The sequence below is a fragment of the Cyprinus carpio genome, chromosome B15 (assembly GCF_018340385.1).
Source record: "Cyprinus carpio isolate SPL01 chromosome B15, ASM1834038v1, whole genome shotgun sequence".
Taxonomy (NCBI): Eukaryota; Metazoa; Chordata; class Actinopteri; order Cypriniformes; family Cyprinidae; genus Cyprinus; species Cyprinus carpio.
Genome location: NC_056611.1, coordinates 21677318 through 21696408, shown reverse-complemented (window position 1 = coordinate 21696408; position 19091 = coordinate 21677318). Strand labels below are relative to the sequence as shown.

Sequence of the window (19091 nt, the reverse complement as noted above, 5' to 3'; positions counted from 1 at the left end):
TATTGAAAAATAGTAAAAAAAAAAAACAATACATGACACTACTAGCACTGTCTATTCTATTTTAATTCTATCTACTTGTTTTCTTTTTATTTATTATTTAAAAAAAAAAACTTACTTCAACAGTCTAACACTAATTCTTTCTTTCTCTTTGTATTCTATCTACGTTCTTCTTAAAAAAATGTTGACCCTCTAACACCAGCACTCTCAATTCTTTCTATTCTATCTACTTATTTTCTTTTATTTATTATAAAAAATGAACCCTCTAACACTAGCACTTTCTTTCTCTTTGTATTCTGTCTACTTGTTTTCTTACAAAAAATCATAACCCTCACTAGTACTCTCAATTCTGTTTATATTCTATCTACATATTTTAATTTATTATAACAAATTAACCCTCTAACACTAGTACTCTCTTTCTATTTGTATTCTGTCTTCTTGTTTTTTATTAATAAAAAAATAAAATAATAATTACTATTCTATGCCATAAGATAACAAGTCTTGTTTTCAGATTTTTTATTATTATTATCAAAATTAAGCAGCTTTATATTTAAAAAAAAAAAAAAAAAAATTCAGTGTATTTGTCTTGCCCCATTGGCAGTTTTTTTTTTTTTTAGCATAGAGTTTTTAAGCATATAGTCATTTAATTTCTATTATTTTTATTTATTTATTCATTTAGTTTTGAGAATTTTGCTTTTCAAGTAAATGTATCTTGATTTAAGAACATTTATATATTTACTGAACGGTGTGGTTTTTATTTCTTTTATTGTCTGTGTGTATGTAGGTCTTCGAGGAGCTCCGGGATATTCACTAGAGCAGGCCCATCACCTCCCCATCGAGATGGACTCACTGATTGGTGGGTTTGACATTTTTTTTTTTGTTAAAATACTTTCTTCTATCTCATTCATAACTAATTTAAGTAATCTGTTTGTACAGTAGATTCGTTTTCATGAAAAATGTAACACTGTGTCCCTCTATTGTTCTGTTTTGAAGAATATCCCAACTAAATCGACAAAGCACCTTTGATTTATCCTATAGCATGAGTTTGTGGTGAGACTATCCATTTGTCTGCTTAATAGTAGATGTGGGGAGTGTCATCATATTTGCAATAAAGTCACATGCTTGAGAAGATCAGACGAGATTCTCTGGTCTGATGAACCTCAGTTCCAAGCATCATGTTTGAAGGAATTCTGTAAACATGTCTCTTCCAGCTAACAACTCAGGCACAAACAAACGACAAATCACTGACCTGGTTGACCAGAGCATTCAGATCAACACTCAGTGTTTTGTGGTGACGGCTGATAACCGCTACATCCTGGTGTGTGGTTTCTGGGACAAGAGTTTCCGTGTTTACTCTTCAGACACAGGTAAGACACACTCCCTGGACATTAAGGAATTATTCACTCACAATGTTACATTTTGTCATTGTTGACTCACCTTAAATCAAAGTATCCTGAAGGTAGTCCATATGAATTGTACTCTATGTTATACTTCTGAAGCCATAGGTCAGGTCAGAATCAGATCATGAATTAATCATTTAGATTGTTTATTTGAACCATAAAAGATTTCGCTTTCTAGAACTCTCATGAAACATCTAAACACTCTTATAGTTCACTTTAGTGATATTTTTATTATTCTTTTTGTCATTTTGGATACATTCCACAAACACTTTCATTGCATTGAAATGAGTGGCCAAGATACTGTATTAATGTTTATTGGTCTGACCAACATATTTGTGCTTTGAATTGTGAGGGACAAAAGGTAAGTGCTGTATGTTTGTTTGCAGGCAAGCTCACTCAGATAGTGTTCGGTCACTGGGACGTGGTCACATGTCTGGCACGCTCAGAGTCTTACATCGGGGGTGACTGCTACATTGTGTCGGGATCCAGAGATGCCACTCTGTTGCTCTGGTACTGGAGTGGGCGGCACCATATCATAGGAGACAACCCTAACAACAGTGAGTAGCAACTAAACCTGAAGGAATAGTTCACCCCAAAATGAAAATTTGCTTATTGAATCAACCAAGATGTAGATGAGTTTGTTTCTTCATCAGAACAGATTTGGAGAAATGTAGCATTATATCACTTGCTCACCACTGAATCTTCTGCAGTGAATGGGTGCCGTCAGAATGAGAGTCCAAACAGCTGATAAAAACATAACAATAATCCACAACACAGCAACGATATCTTGTGAAGCAAGAAGCTGCTTGTTTGTAATAAACAAATCCATCATTAGGATGTTTTTAACTTCAAATTGTTGCTTCTGGCTAAAATATGAGTCATTATTATTATTGGGTGAACTGTTCCTTTAAGCACAATTACCTCAATATTAAGCATACTACATTATACAATCATGCAAGAACAGACATTAATATTAGATGTTACATTAATAATGGAGGAGATTATAAAAGCTCACACACTAGGCAACATAATATATTTTTTTCATTTTTATATTAATCACCGTACTAACAAAAGCTATAATTGCATAACAAATGAAGGCATTACAGCTCCTAATTGTTCCAGGATCTCTTGCTACTGAATCCAGAAAGTTGTTTTTGTAACATGAGCTGCAAACACGTTAATAAGAAAAGCAGTCTGCACGTCTGTGCTGGCTTTTGTGTGTGTTTTGCAAAGATATCTGTGCATTTGCACTGCTGATGTGTATTAGATGTATTGTCCTTGTTTCTACATGTCATGAGCTGTGGTTTAGGTGAGCGTGTTCTCTAATTAACTTCAGTGATGCTCAGACAGTTAATTAAGGATTTCAGCTCGACTGCCTCCAATTAGCGAGGTACAGCCCTGCTCCTGTTTTCAAAGCACAGGAAACAAAACTCCCATGATATTCACACACAACTGCATACTGTGTGCCCTCACAAAGGAGACTAATGGTCTATATGCTGGAAACTGGAGGGAATTACGAACAAAGAACTATTTATATATAATGAGGAATAAGCCTAACATTGTTAACTTTATCAAACTCATGGTACACCAATCTAGTACCAATCTGGTGTCATTATGTCATGCAATATAATAATGTAATGATTTATTTTGAGTAATACTAATGAACACGTTATGTAACTATTTATTGGAACAGCTTAAAAATAATAATAACTTATTTTATTATAATTTATTATTAATAATAATTAATTAATAATAATAATAATTACTAGTAGTAGTATGTCTAAAATTGGCATCAAATGGATGAACGTGTTGTGTCTTTCCTCTAAGAAATAAACAGTGGCCTCTAGTGGTGTATTTTTGAATTATTTTTGGGAGCACAATAAGATTCGGTACATTATATACTTTAATGTGTATATATAAAATAATGTATTGAATCTTATTGTGCTTTCAAAAATAATGTAATAATAATAATTAACATGAGCTAATAATGACAACAGTTTTTTGCAGCATTCTTAAATAAGGTTAATGTTATGTAAATTAATTGTAGTTCACTGTCATACAAATATTTACACAATGTAATTAAAAAAAAATAGTTAAATTATATATATATATATATATATATATATATATGTGTATATATATATATATATATATATATATACGTGTGTGTGTGTGTGTTATACTAACTTAACTAAATGAAATTTACAAATTATTTAGAAATTACATTTACAGTTTTATACTGCCTTTCATCATCTTTATTAAGACTAAAATGCTGGTTGATGCTATTTCATGGTTATTTCATTATTTTATATATAATTTTTTTCTTTTCTTTATTTTGATCTTAGGTTTTCATAAGTATGCAGTAAATAACCATTTTTGCAGGAAAGAATTTGACCTGAGGCAACATTTTCACAGTTACACACACATGCACACTAAAGTGGAATGCCTTCATTTAATGCAAAAGTATTTTATTTTCCCTCATTATATATTCCAGACTTATACCCAAAATTCTTTGAGGTTGTTCAAACGATATCAGTGTAGCGGTAAAGAAAAACAAACCCTCATCAGCGTGTGTTTTTGTGTTAATGATAAGTTCAGCTGTGCTTCATCAAGCTTCCCCGCACTGCACTTTTTTCATCTGTCTCTGAATGGAGAGTGTCGGGACAGGAACATCCATGAATATTCAGCAGATATCCCAGTACCGGCCCCTGAGGCACTCCGACATGGTGTAGAAATTGATTTCACAGTTGCCCGCAAAAGCCGGAGTCTGTCTTAAATGTGCAATGATTAAAATCCCGTCCAGCTCAATCAAGGCCCCGGTGCTTCACGACCCCAGCAGCCGTTCTCCAATTTACACCTCTTAATTGTGTCGCTGTACCGCTGGGGTTCAGCGCGAGGGTTTAGAAGGGCCCAGGTGTGGAATGATTAAATCTTTTGTGATGAAGGTGATCTGGGATCTCCCGAGGGATCCGGTGCTGACACACATCCCCACCCAGATCACTGACAGCTGGGCTTAGCGCTGTCAGACGGGCCCCTGTGGAGAACTCATATTGATCAAGGCCTGAGTAACCTTTGATTGCTCTCCAACTTTAAAAAAAAACATCTGGATTTGTAGCGGTCATTCTATTGATTCCTGGCTTCATTTAATAGTGCTCTGCATGCAAAGTAATGGCATGTGTCTTAATTATGTAGATGTTAATGAACTTAGTGTTAATTAAAAATTGAAAAGATCTCAATTAATGGGATGAACCTTATCTCTGTACTATACTATTAGCTTTGTTTTAGAAATCCCTCTGCCTGTATATGTGTAAAGTCAGGATTTTATCAACAGAGAACAACTTTGTGGTTTATTTAAGTTAAGTAATTCTAATACTGTAGAATTTTCTTTCAGGGAGTTTTATAGTGGTCGCTCTTTATCATTCCGTTGCAGTGAATCAGGACTGAGGCTTTTAGGTTATTTACTACTTTGTGTGGAGCTTTATGTTATTCATTGTAACAGCCGAGAGAAGTGTGAGCAGCATATTATTTAGATTCCTTCTTTTGTGTTCCACAGAAGAGAGGCAAATGTGTTTAGAACATGAGCACAAGAAAATGATGACACAATTTTCAATTTTGGATGAACTAATCCTTTAAACCATTGAAACACACACACACACACACACACACACACACACACACACACACACACACACACACACACACAAACGCCTTCTCCGAAAGCAATGTTTAATCCATCTGGAAACATAATGTTGATCCCCGGCTAATAATTACTGTTTTGCTTCCTCACTGCACAAATCAAGGTAATTACACCACAGGCCCCATTTTCCGTATGCATGAATTGCGCACAAATATACGAGAGTCTTCAAGCGTGATGCTACAGACCCAGGAGGCCGAGCAGCTTAATGATTCTACCTGTTATTTCTCAAATGAACTGCTTTGGAAATTGCAGCAGTGGACCTTATAATATGCAAAATGTAGATGTGAAAGGGATGGGGATGTATTCCACACTGTTCATATCACATCTCGATTGCTGTGTTTTTTAGAGGCAGATTTTCAAGTTTTCTACTCTTTCCAAAATGAGTTCTTTCATGGCAGTTCAGTGAGCCGTCCAGCTGGTGCTGAGGTGCCACAGGTGTTTTTATATGACCTCATATCACCTCTTCCCTCCCTCTCATCCATCATGTGACAGTGTGTGCGGTTCCCTCTCGTGATCATTCGGAGGGCACGCCTCCTGAAGCAGATGTCCTCCTGGACTGCTTTATTGTGGTTTCCTCACATCGGTTATATTGTCTGTGTAGTATTCTTACTGGATTACCTTCCAGGCAGAAACAGATTGATTGGTTTTGGTGATATGCATCGCAAGATTCAGCTAAAGCAAACAAGTTGCTTTTATAGCAGTTTAATAAATCACTAATTGTATCTAAATGGATCCAAAAGTAAGAGACAACTAGTAAGAATGCTTATATGTTTTCCTATTTATCTTTTCATTTTTTAAAATTAATTTCTTTATAATTTATTATTATTATTATTATTATTACTATTATTATTATTGTTTTGTATTTCAAATTCCTAAAAGCCTGATTAATGAGAATGCTTCTATTTTTTCCTATTCATGTTTTAATTTTTTTTTAATGAAATTATTTACATGTTAGTTTTATTATTATCATCATCATTTTATATTTAAAAATCCTAACAGTCTAAGACCACTAATAAGAATCTTATATTTTGCTTCTATTTATCTATCTATAATGTTTTTTTTTTTGTTTTGTTTTTTTCTTCATATTTTTATTTTTTTTAATATTCAAAATCCTAAAAGTAAACATCCAAAAAGTCTATGCTTCTGTATTTTCTATTTTATTTTATTTTAACCATTTTAAAATTGGGTAAATATTTTGCCATCTATTATTATTATTATTATTATTATTATTATTATTATTATTATTATTATTATTATTATTTATTTTTGTATTTAAAAATCCTAAAAGTCTAACACTAATGAGAATGCTTCTATTTTTTTGTTTCTGTTTTTTTCCGATTTATTTTATTCATTTTTATGAAAGTATTTAACATTTTGTTAGCTATCATCATCATCATCATCATCATTTTATATTTTAAAATACTAACAGTCTAAGACCACTAATGATAATCTTTTATTTTGCTTCTATTTATCTATCTATCTATATGCATCTTTTTTCTATTTTTGTTTTTAACTTATTTTTTATTTCTCTTTATATTCAAAATCATAAAAGTAAAAATCATAAAAGTAAAGTTTTTTTTAAACAAATTTTAAAATTTGGCCAATTTTTTGTTATATAATATTTTTATTCTTAATTTAATATTTTGAAAGACTTAAGACAAAATCCTAAAAGTCTGGTTAGAAGTTAGAACACCTCCTATATTAAAATCCTATATTTATTTATATATATATATATATTCTGCTGTATGTCTTGTGTTGTTGTGCTGATGTTTACTGCTGCGTAATATGTGTGTGTGTGTGTGTGTGTGTGTGTGTGTGTGTGTGTGTGTGTGTGTGTTTCCTGTGCTCATTTGCAGGTGATTACCCAGCTCCCCGTGCGGTTCTGACTGGTCATGACTATGAGGTGGTGTGTGTGTCAGTGTGTGCTGAGCTGGGAATTGTAATCAGTGGAGCAAAAGGTGAGTGAGAGAGGAGCATTGTGGGATATGAAGTGAAGAGGCAGTGTGTGATTCCTCTAGAATGTCTCTTATCAGACACGTCTGTTTGTCAGAGGGGCCGTGTCTGGTCCACACCATCACTGGGGATCTTCTGAGGGCTCTGGAGGGCCCCGACAGCTGTGTGCTTCCACGCCTGATCTCAGTGTCCAGTGAAGGTCACTGCATCATCTACTACGACAGGGGTCAGTTCTGCAACTTCAGCATCAACGGCAAGCTGCTGGCCCAGATGGAGATCAACGACTCCACACGTGTATGTTTTCAACTCTGTCTGTTAGATTGGATTTCTATAGCAATGCCTCAGTTTTCTAATTTCTATAGCTGCCCTATAGTTTGTTGAGTAAAAAAGATGAATTGTACTCAATTTTTCACTTTTCAACATTATAAAATTGTACACAGTAATTTAAATTCATAATGTTTTGAGGTAAAATAAATTAGTAGTTTGTAGTTTGATATAGATACTTTATTATTATTATTATTATTTATTATATAATGATTATATCTCTATTCAATTTTTATTATTGTAAATATTAGATAATTTATATTTATGCATTTATGCATTTATATAATAGTTTAGATTAATAATAGCATAGTATTTTAATGATTTGGAAGCATATCAATTTTGTAATATAATGTGAAAAAATAATATTTTGTCATATAATGTAAAATTATAATTATATTTAATATATTTAATAAGTAATAACAATAGTAATATTTCATTTTATTTATTATTAATCATTTATAATAATGATAAATGATATTCAATTTAATATTATTAATATTTAATATATATATATATATATATATATATATATATATATATATATATATATATATATATATATATATATGAATTTATCTTTTTCATTTTTTTATTAATTGTTTTAAACATTACATTATATTTATGTGCTTATATATTATTTTATAATAATAACTGCATAATATTTTAATAATTTGGAAGCACATAAAAAATTTGTAATACTGTATAATGTAAAAAAAAATTTCGTAATATAACGTAACATTATAAATATATGTAATACATTTAATAAGTAATAACAATAGTTATTTCATTAGTATTATTTTTATGTTAATTATTATATTTAGCATTTTTTAAATCAGGGTTGGTAAGATTTTGTAATGTTATTTATTTATTTTGCCAAGGCTGCATTCATTTGATCAAAAAATACAGTAAAAACAGTAGTATTGTGAAATAGTATTTCTTCTTGTTATCAATGTTGAAAACAAATGTGCTGTTAAATATTTTTGTGCAAGTTTCGATACTTTTTCAGTATGTTTGCTGGATAGGAAGTTGAAAAGAGTAGCAATTATTTGAAATACAAAACAAAAAAAAATTCTAACATTATAAATGTCTTTTTTTAATGTGTCCTTGATGAATCAATGTATTACTTTCGTTCTTTCTTTCTTTCAAAAAATAAAATAAATAAATAAATAAATAAATAAAAATGGCCCCAAACTTTTGAATGGTAGAGTAGGTTGCTAAAGTTGAGAAACCAGTACTCTGACTTTCCTGAGCTGTATTTCCTACTCTTGTGTCAGGCCATCCTCCTGAGCAGTGATGGGCAGAATCTAGTGACTGGAGGAGATAACGGGGTGGTGGAGGTCTGGCAGGCCTGTGACTTCAAACAGCTGTACGTCTACCCCGGCTGTGACGCCGGCATCCGAGCCACGGACCTGTCACATGATCAGAGGTCAAACTCAATTTTACACTTTCACCACACAGAGACAAACTGTACAAACAAATCCTAAACTGGTTTAAGCCTGACTCCGTTTTCCATGTTTCCAGGACTCTGATCACAGGCATGGCATCTGGCAGCATCGTGGCTTTCAACATTGATTTTAACCGCTGGCACTTTGAGCATCAGAACAGGTACTGAGAGCGATCAGCCAGTGACGGCCAGCTGCAGCCTCGGGCAGTAACGTGCCATTACAGGAGGTGACGTAGCAACTCAAGATATGGAATCTAGATCAAGAAATGACACAATGCTAGTTGGAGAAGTGCAGTAACCTACACTGAGATCCAGCTGCTTGAGCAAATGTATGCGTGTCTCAGAAATGCACAGGAGCAATTGACAGATAACGGTGGAGAGAGCACAGATGGAGGCCAGTTTTTCATCACAAATTATTTTATCTAATTGTCATCTGAGCCAACAATAGTCTTGTCAAAAACAGCCTTTTTACTCGTAGTCCCGTCGTTTTAACTGTACCCAGTGACACTTTGCATAGAGAACCAATAACAATATTTTTATGAGGTTTATTTTCTACTGGCTTACAGCATATTTCACTTTCTCTAGGTTTTTTTTTCTTTTCTTTTCTTTTCTTTTCTTTTCTTTTCTACAGGCCCTTGGGAAAGAAAAGCTACCTGAACAATAAATAAGAAAACGTCCTCCCTCTGATGCTGAGCTCATATATGTAAATGCTATACGATTTCTTTTAAACTTGTCTGTGAGGCTGCTATTCTGCAATTAAATTCTGTTTGTCCTGTGTTTATGCATTTGACATCATCAAATGCTTTTTATGATTGCAAAGGGAAAAAAAGAAGCTTTTTTTGTGATGTCCTGTAATGTTCGTTCAGACATTCTCCTCGTGAGGATGAATGGTTTGTCTGGTGTGGATGTATTTTATTTCAGATGTATCTGGACTTCTTGATGTATGTATCTTTTTGGTCAAGCTCTAAATAAGGGTCTAAACTGATGCTGCATCTGGGCAAATATCATTGTAATTCTTGTGCAGTTTTATCATTTAAGGTTATACATGGTTTTACACGTGAAAATACAATGGTGAGGTTTTTAGACTGGTATTTGCACCTTTTACTGGTTTTTATTTTGAATATTTTCATATTTGCTTACACCAAGCTTTGTACATCTCAAAAAAAAAAAAATTCACATGATGTCAGATTATTAGTATGAAGGGTGTGCATTAAATATTATTTGTTATATTCCTTTACTGTCTTAAATTGTTCTACTGGCATCTTTCAGAATTGCACTTGAAATCAGAAAATAACATTGTAAAATTACTGCTGTAAGCAATACATTATGTATGATGTATGTGCATCTTTGATTCTCTTACATAATGTAAATCAAATCTATAACTCAGAGCTTATGAATCAAAAAGGCTAAACTATTTTTAATTGTTTTAGTGCACATGTGAAATATTCTGCTGTAAGAAGCCTTTTTTTTTTTTTGCCAATCCACATTCAATAAATATGGTGCCATACTTAACATTTTATTTACAAGAATAGATTTAGATTTGATAATACTGAGCAATGGTTATTTTTAAAACCTTAAAAATGAGTTTACCTTATTGTCATATTTATGTTAAAATGCCTCAGATTTCAAATGATTTATTTGATGAGAATCGTTTCCATCTGAAACATTGACATTGCAAGTGAAGGTGCCTGCTAATTCAGCAGATATGTTTAAGTTGGTTACTTTTTAGTTAAAACTGTTCAGTATGTCCTAGTGAATCATTGTGATGAGAGAACTGTATTTGCCTACTTTTTATTTATAATAAAAAAAATATCAAATGTACTGCACTGAGTAGCTACTGTTCCCTTGCATTACTGCATACAACTGGAACTTGTCTATATGTGTGTGTGTATATATATATATATATATATATATATATATGTATGTGTGTGTGTGTGTGTGTGAGTGAGACAAGGACGGAGAGACAGACCCTAGACCCTAGACCCTAGACCACAAAACCAGTCATAAGTAGCAGGGGTATATTTGTAATAAGGGCCAACAATACATTGTATGGATCAAAATTGTTGAGTTTTCTTTTATGCCAAAACATCATTAGGATATTATGTAAAGATCATGTTCCATGAAAATATTTAGTAATTTTAGTAAATTTCCTACTGTATATCAAAACAATTACTAATTTTTGATTAGTAGCCTAATATGCATGGTTAAGAACTTCATTTGGACAATGTTAAAGGCGATTTTCTCAATATTTTTTTTTTTTTTGCACCATCAGATTCTGGATTTTCAAATAGTTGCATCTCAGCCAAAAATTGTCCAATCCTAACAAACCATACATCAATGGATAGCTTATTTATTCGGCTTTGTGATGTATAAATCTCAATTTCAAAAAATCGACATGTGCATTTGAGAACAACAATACTTTCAGTTCTTTCTTTTAAGTTCCTTCCGTTACATTCACTTATTCGGGGTTAGCACCGCTTTTTACCCAATGAAACCCTGCTCTGGATCAATGTGGTTAAAATTTCACGAATCGCTCTTTGGACAGTCACGGAAACATCGCACCTTGAATAAACAGTAGTTTGGTGACAGAAATGCCTGAACTGAGGGAAGAATATACCTTTTTTTACGCTAAAATTTATAGTCCACCCAGTACAAACATTAGTCCGCCTTCCATAATTCCAGGTCGCTTGCTGCGTACATCCAATCAATGACAGACACCGAAAATATGTAAATTATAACCTAATCGTTTAGGAATGTACAGTCTGAAACGTCATTTAATGTTTTAACCTTTGGTAAAATATGAGCAGTGTGAAACACGGTTTAGAATTTTCAAGGGTTAAAGGGTTAGTTCACCCAAATATGAAAATTCTGTCTAATTACTCACCCTCTATTCCTTTCAAATACCTTCGTTCATCTTCGGAACACAAGTTAAGATATTTGGAATCAGGAGCTGTCTGACCCTGCACAACGCAACTGAAATGTTCACAATTCCAGAAACGTAGCAAGGAGATCTGTGAATTAATCCATGTGACATCAGTGGTTCATCCACAATTATACGAAGCTACGAGAATACTTTTTGTGCAGATTCCATCAAAAATATCTTAATTTGTGTTCCGAAGATGAACGAAGATCTTACAGGTTTGAAACGACATGAGGGTGAGTAATTACAGACAGAATTTTCATATTTGGGTGAACTAACCCTTTAACTATTTCAAGTGTGAATAGCTCTATTGTGGCTGAAGGAAACATGCATAACAATAATGAAAATCTCCTTCTATAAATTATCATTCTCAGTAAATCGACACAGGTTTCTGCTTGAGGAATCATTTATTCACAGGTTTGGCTTGTTGCTGAATGCACCACTGTTCAATGCTACTTGGAAGCAAAGACTCTTCCTCCAGGAAGAAAGTCAAGCCTAAATGACATTTGATGGAAAGACAATAGACAAGCGGATATACATCTATACAAATATACAATGTGTAATCAATGCTTGTGCACTGAATTTTGCATATGAGCTAGAATATTTCCTATATTATAATGAATTGATCTACATCCTATTGAAAAATAGGTTGATCATGGATTGGGTTCTAGTCTAATTTTGACGAGCAAACACAGCAGATACATTTTTAATTAAAAAGTAAAAACATGCTATACTTTAAAGAACTACTCTTTCAGCCTTTGTGCTTTTCACCCCTTCATAGTCTCACCTGAAGCCTTTACATGCTGGAGGCTTCAATAAGCTGTATAACAATGTTAAATATTGAGAAGCACAAACATAACCAAGACTGGTCTTCACTGAAACCATGAGGTCAACATGTCTTGATGGTATAGCAAATGAACATTAAAAGCACTCACACTCAGATCACATGCAAGACAAACACACTCGGCCTTTTACAGTAAGTGTGCAAACTCCACAAAACACCACATAAAGGAATGAAAATTTACTCTATAAATAGATAAGAAATTTTAAGCCCAGATATGGCCAAGTAACAAAATTTTAATAGCTAACTTTGTGTGTATATAATGCAGCTTAATAATATGTTGGGTCCCACTTAATATTAGGCATCTTAAACTTCATCCATCTTTAACTTTAAGGTACTTCTAGCAGAAAAAACAAAAAATTTGGTACAATGTTCAATTGTGTTTATGATGTATTTCAAAACACTTTTGCTGCTATTGAGGTGGGAGATGGGTTAGAGACAACAGTGTAATTATAAAGTGAATAAAAATTTTTTTTAAATAAAATACAGATGTAATAACATGCAGGTATTTTTTAATTATAAGAATTTTTTTTTTTAAAAAACAACAAGAAGTGTGTTAAATGTTATACATAGGCTGGTATTACAGACACTTAATATAAAGTGGGTCATTATGTTGGAATTTCTGTGGATTTGAACAATTATGAATAACCTGCTTTAAGTATGAACTACAATCTCCTACAATCTTAAGGTAAAAAGGACAAAATGTTTTGTTTGTTTTGAGCCCATAAATCATTACTATGGGAGCCCAATTCTGTAACTGAATAAATATAATAGAAGGTAATTGCACCCTTTTATCTCACGCCCTTTTTTACTTTTTTCTTTACTTTTTTCCTCAGAATTGCAAGATAAACTCAGAATTGTGACATAATTTGATATTCTGAGAGAGAAAAAAAATTGTGCAATTCTGAGCTTATCTCACAATTCTGTTTTTTTTTTTTTTTGTTTTGTTTTTTTTACATTTCCGAATTTACATCTCTCAATTCTGTGTTTATCTGACATCTCTCAATTCTGTGTTTATCTGACAGAACTAACTTTCCCCCACAATTCTGAGTATATATCTTCCAATTTTGACTTTTATTTCCTCAGAATTCTAAGAATAAAGTCAGGATTGTGAGATGAGAATTCACAATTACCTTTTTAATATTATTTTTTAGTGCATATCGGGTGGAAACGGGCATCATTCTGTAATGTCATATTTGGCCTTCGTGTGACAAAAACAACAACATACATTCAAATTAAAATTTACTTTTTGTTTAGACTACACTGCTGAATGCGGAAAAAAAATGTGACTTAAAAAAAAAAAAGTTTTTGCACTATTTTAGTCCAAATGTAGGCTACCCTTTAAAATAAGTAGTAGACATTTAGTGCATCTTGTTTTCCGTTATGCTACTTACTTTAAAATAAAACAATAATCGTACATTCGGTTTCTTTGTTAACGTAAAATTTACATTCTGAGAAGGAATTCAAATTCTGGGAAGTAGCTGTATGATCTATTTATCTTCATGACATTGGTACTGACAGAACTGAATTACAGAGAAGAGATTATAGCAGCAGCATACATGTTAAATCTGCACCCATCACTTGGATTGCATTAAATTCAAACAAGCTTTTCTACAGCCACATACATCAAAAAGAGCTTCAACAATTCAGACATTTCACACATTTTAGAAAGAACATTCTAATGTCTAACCGACACACAGAAAACATGTTTCTCAAAGAAAATGCTGAAATATGTAAATATAAGTTATCAGTTTGAAATAAATGTACAAACCTAAAATTTTTAAAATATATAAAGTTCATACAAAAGGTAAAAACGCATAAAAGATTTTGTCACTGAAAAAAAAAATGCTAACACATCACAGGTTTATTATAGGTATTAAACGTGTATGATAACTTGAAACAGAGTGGGAGGTTTGGCTGCATTACTTTCTATCGATCACTAGAGGGCGCAAAAGAGAGGTGGTTTACTGATAGGATGGTCTCCAAAACAAAACCTCATACAGCACCAAATGTAGTTATAATGAAGAGAAAACTCTTAAACAATGACAAGGGCTTCTCATTTCGGATGCTAAAAACTGCTTAGAGTGTGATATTATTTTTACTCCCCTCACAAAACCACATCTGCTCCACGTAACAAACATTTGTATTCAAAAACTGTTATCATTTGCTAATCACAAGTCAGTTTACCTTTATTTCTAGATAATTTTCCATTGCTTCCTGCCAAGACCGGATTTGGGCTTAAAACGGTGATGTGGGAGAGCGGACCGTCTCGGCCGAGCTGGGGGAAATGTCCTCGGACTCTGAGGTGAACTCGGTGGGTGCGCTGGAGGGGAAGGTGCTCTGGGAGCTGCGGGAAGCAGCCGCTTTCACATCCTGGTGGCGTCTTCGTCTGAAAACCTGCCTCTCCTTATCAAGAGGGGTGGTCTGGGGAACACCAGGGACATGGGACAGTGAATGACTGCTCAGGAATCATAACAGATTTTCATTTGCATGTGGATTACAATTAAACAGTGGCTTTCCAAGACAACTAGGCCTATATCAAAACTTGTGTTTTTGAATTAAAACTGAACTGTGGTTAAAGTGTTAAAACAGTGGTTATAGCGAACTATTTAGAAGCAGTGCAAAAAGCATAGTGAAGTCCTTTGTAAAAGGGCTAATATTATTTTTTTAATTATGTTAAATGTTTGTTAAATTATATAAAAATAAAAATATATACACAAAATATCTAAAAATATATATAAATAAAAGTTTGGGATGAGTAATGTTTTTTAATGATTTTCAAAAAAAGTTTTTTATGCTCAACAAAGCTACAATCATTTAATCAAAAGTGTAGTAAAAACAACTTTTTGAAAATTATCTGAATCCAGTTTTGCATCACAGGAATAGATTACATTTTGAAATATAAATGGAATAACATTTTATTCCTGTGATGCAGAACTGAAATTTCTCCAGTCTTCTGTCACATGATCCTTCAGAGATTATTGAAGCATTATTTCTTATTCATTGCTGATAACAGTTATTTGAAATAAATATTTAAAGTCTTCACTTTCTCTTTTGATCATTTTAATGCATCCTTGCTCCTTGCTGTATTAATTTCTTTAAAAAAAAATTACTCCAAATCCCCAAATATTATTTAGAATGTAATATTGTTTGAAATATTATATTGTTCGTTTTTGTAAACTGTCAGATTCAATTTAATGCAATAATCACAAAAAAAGTTATGATTTTTTTTTTTTATGAAGTTTTTGTTTGTTTGTTTGTTTGTTTGCACACAATGAAGTAGTTCAGACCTAACTAATCAATAATGATTTCTGTTTTCATTACCAGTTTCAGCACTTAGTTTCTACAGCTCTTCCACCAACACATACACGTGCACACCAAACAATTTCACTGCATTCTGCAGTATATCCAGCACAGAAACACACATTCAAGCCAGTGTGTAACTCATAATCAGCAGTGTCATGCATGCAGGGTAGTAAATGTATATTTCAAGTGTCCAAGCTTCTCAGAAGGCAACTACGGCACTAAACAATAACAAAGAGCAAAGAAAGAGAAAACTGAAGCACTGACAAACAGAATTCAGCAAAGCACCACCAGAAAAGCAAAAAGTATGAACTTAAAATCATTAATAGCAAAAAGCAATGCATCACCCCACTGTATAGCACGAGGCACAGAGTGTGAAAGGAATGGGACTATGGAGACTGCCAGCACGCTGCCATGGAAACACTGCCGCTCTTTGGGCATACCTTATCCAATATATCCCTGGGTGTGGGTAGCAGTCCAAAGACCCTGAACGCTTGATGGTAAACCCCTCGTCCGGCTGAGCAGAGAGAAATGAGTGCAACTCAACAGATCAGATGTTTACTTTCACCTTGTAAAACAGCACAAGCTTTGAGCCACGAGGTGCTGTTCAATAATGGCGTTATATTTAGAGGTAGTTCTATAAAACAAGAACAGTAAAGTGCTAATAATGTTTCACCATTTCTACATACTGCATAGAGACACTCAGTTTGGGAAATAAAAACAACCATGTACTGTATGTAGCTAATGAAACAGTAAACATGCAAAGCAATGTGCAAATAAAGCAAAACATAAATACGTATATATGGGGTCAGTAAGACACATTCTTTAAAACACACACACACACACACACAAACACATATAAAAAAAAAAAAAACACGGTTTCCACAATAATATTAAGCAGCACAACTGTTTTCAACATCGATAATAATAAGTAATGTTTCTTGAGCAAATCAGCATATTAGAATGATTTTTGAAAGATCATGTGACACTGAAGACTGAAATTATGGATGCTGAAAAGTCAGCTTTGCCTCAAAGGAATAAATTGCATTCTACAATATATTAAAATAGAATAATTTAGTTAATTAAATTGTAATAATATTTCACAATATTACTTTTTTTTAGTGTACTTTTGAACAAATAAATGCAGCCTTGGTGAGCATAAGAAACCTCTTTAAAAAGCATTTTAAAAAGTCCTATTGGGCCCAAACTTTTGAAAGTTAGTTTACAATATTTATACCGGTATATATATATATATATATATATATATATATATATATATATATATATATATATATATATATATACACAACAAGCAAGAATGTTGTTGACTAACAAGCAAGACCTAAAAAAAAAAAAAAAAAAAAAAAAAAAAAAAATCAAAAAGTGGGACTGTTTTGAAAAACAATATTTTTTTAAAAAAAAATTGTCTTCATGCAGATGTAAAACTAGTGTGTAATGTCATGTAATTGCTCTACATAATGAAAGCATGAATAAAAATATAGGAATCTTGAGGAATCTTTAATTTGATTCAGTCCCTGACAACAGTGCTGACAGTCATTATATAAGCAGAGCACAGAATCAGAGGAAGAGATGTCACAGGCAGAAGAAAGCAGTAGGATGGAGTTTGCCAGGAGAGAAGAAGAGCTGATGGATGAGTCAGCGAAGAGCTATGAGATAAGAGCACAACCTCCAGAATATTTTAACACCTCTAACTATATATAAGTAGATTTTATTACAGCAGATCCAACTGCAGACCTTCTTAAGGGTTTGTTCCAAAAGACTTGAGGGCTATTCAAACTCAAAACAATGTGAATTGCATGTCAATTTTTCATATCAAAACTAATTAACAAGAGAAAAACGCAATCCAGTCATTCACATCCTTTGATGCCAGGTACAATCCATCTAAAATAGTATTAGATATGATACCACTCTTTTGGAATAAAGCAGTATTTCCACTTATATTTGATTTGAGAATATCGACTTTAATTAATGTGGGTAATATTGTCAAAAATATGGATACACTTTATTTTAAGGTCCTTGTTACAGCGTAATTATACATTTAAGAACTGAGTAATATTAATAAACTAGATGTACTTACTTTATGGTTAGGGATTCGATTAGGTTTTGTCTTAGGGTTATTTGCATGTAATTATGCATAATTAATTTATTACAATAGTAAGCACATGTAATGTGTAACAAGGATATCTTAAAATAAAGTGTTACCAAAATATATACACACATTTAAACCTAAGAGCTAAATAGGTGACTCTTACCACTATGACAGTGACTCCTGCTGTGGTGTTGTTGGGTTTGGGGCACACGTTGAAATGTTTCTTAAGCTTGCCGGCCACAGACAGCTGTTGCTGATTCTCACACATCCTGTCATCCTGAGAAAGAGCAGAAACAGTGCCTCCACATATCAGTTTCCTACTAACAGTCTGAGAATGGCACATACTGTACACTATAAAACAGACAGATAAAGTCTTACATTGACCCAGGGATGGTCTAACACCTGTAGAGCTGTGTATCTCTGGTCGACCTCTACCTGTAGCATGCAGGTAATAAGTGCCTGTAGAGAAAGGAAGCAAAAAAGAATAGAATGAGGTTTATTTTTCTTTTCAAAACTTTCAAACTTTGTTTTGGTATACCAACCTTTGCAGAGTCAGATACATTGTCCCAGTATGGAAGAGGGAAATCCAGCTGTCCCATCAGAATCTGGTCAAAAAGAGCTTCCTGGTCATTTGTGCTCCTAAAAGAACAGATATGCAAAAATAATTTAAATATTTATGAATATTTATTGTGCTATTGCAAGAAGGAACGAAGGTGCAACTCGCACTATCCATGTCCTCTGCAGATGTGCAGGTCAAACCTGAATTACAGAACAAGGCCACTAGAGAGAGTGACACATCAAATTTAACTGCATTTAACCTGTATATAGTATGAGCTATAAAGTTGTCTAAATTGAACTCGTATTGAATCCAAGATAAAAGTTGCATGTTTTTGTTGTACTTACCCACGGAAAGGAGGGAAGCCGCAAAGCAATATGTATGTTATGACCCCGGTTGCCCAGATATCAACTTTCAATCCATACTTAAACATGAAGAGAAAAACTCTAAGTTATTTTCCAAACTAGGGGCCATATTCACAAAGAATTTTATCGTATCACTAAGAGTTCTCATAAATTTCTGCATTAGAGGTAACTTTCAGCCTTA

At 33.1% G+C, this 19091-nt stretch overlaps 1 protein-coding gene and 1 pseudogene across 4 annotated transcripts in view; one reads left to right on the top strand and one right to left on the bottom strand.

Annotated features, from left to right (window-relative positions):
- Nucleotides 1-10636, top strand: part of LOC109076556 — a 247798-nt pseudogene extending 237162 nt beyond the window's left edge.
- A 1487-nt stretch (nucleotides 10637-12123) lies between these two features.
- The window catches only part of LOC109060406 (serine/threonine-protein kinase DCLK1-like), a 37760-nt gene continuing 30792 nt past the window's right edge, over nucleotides 12124-19091 (bottom strand). For 3 of the 4 annotated variants that reach the window (XM_042739796.1, XM_042739794.1, XM_019077577.2), the window contains 5 exons: nucleotides 18893-18970; nucleotides 18532-18628; nucleotides 18368-18448; nucleotides 18153-18266; nucleotides 12124-15000 (listed from right to left, as the gene is read on the bottom strand). In XM_042739796.1, the coding sequence (XP_042595730.1) occupies nucleotides 14815-15000; nucleotides 18153-18266; nucleotides 18368-18448; nucleotides 18532-18628; nucleotides 18893-18970 (556 nt within the window). In that variant the 3' untranslated portion in view covers nucleotides 12124-14814. Of the gene's footprint in view, nucleotides 15001-16322; nucleotides 16397-18152; nucleotides 18267-18367; nucleotides 18449-18531; nucleotides 18629-18892; nucleotides 18971-19091 lie in introns of all 4 variants that reach the window. The other variant, XM_042739795.1, reaches the window with a different exon arrangement.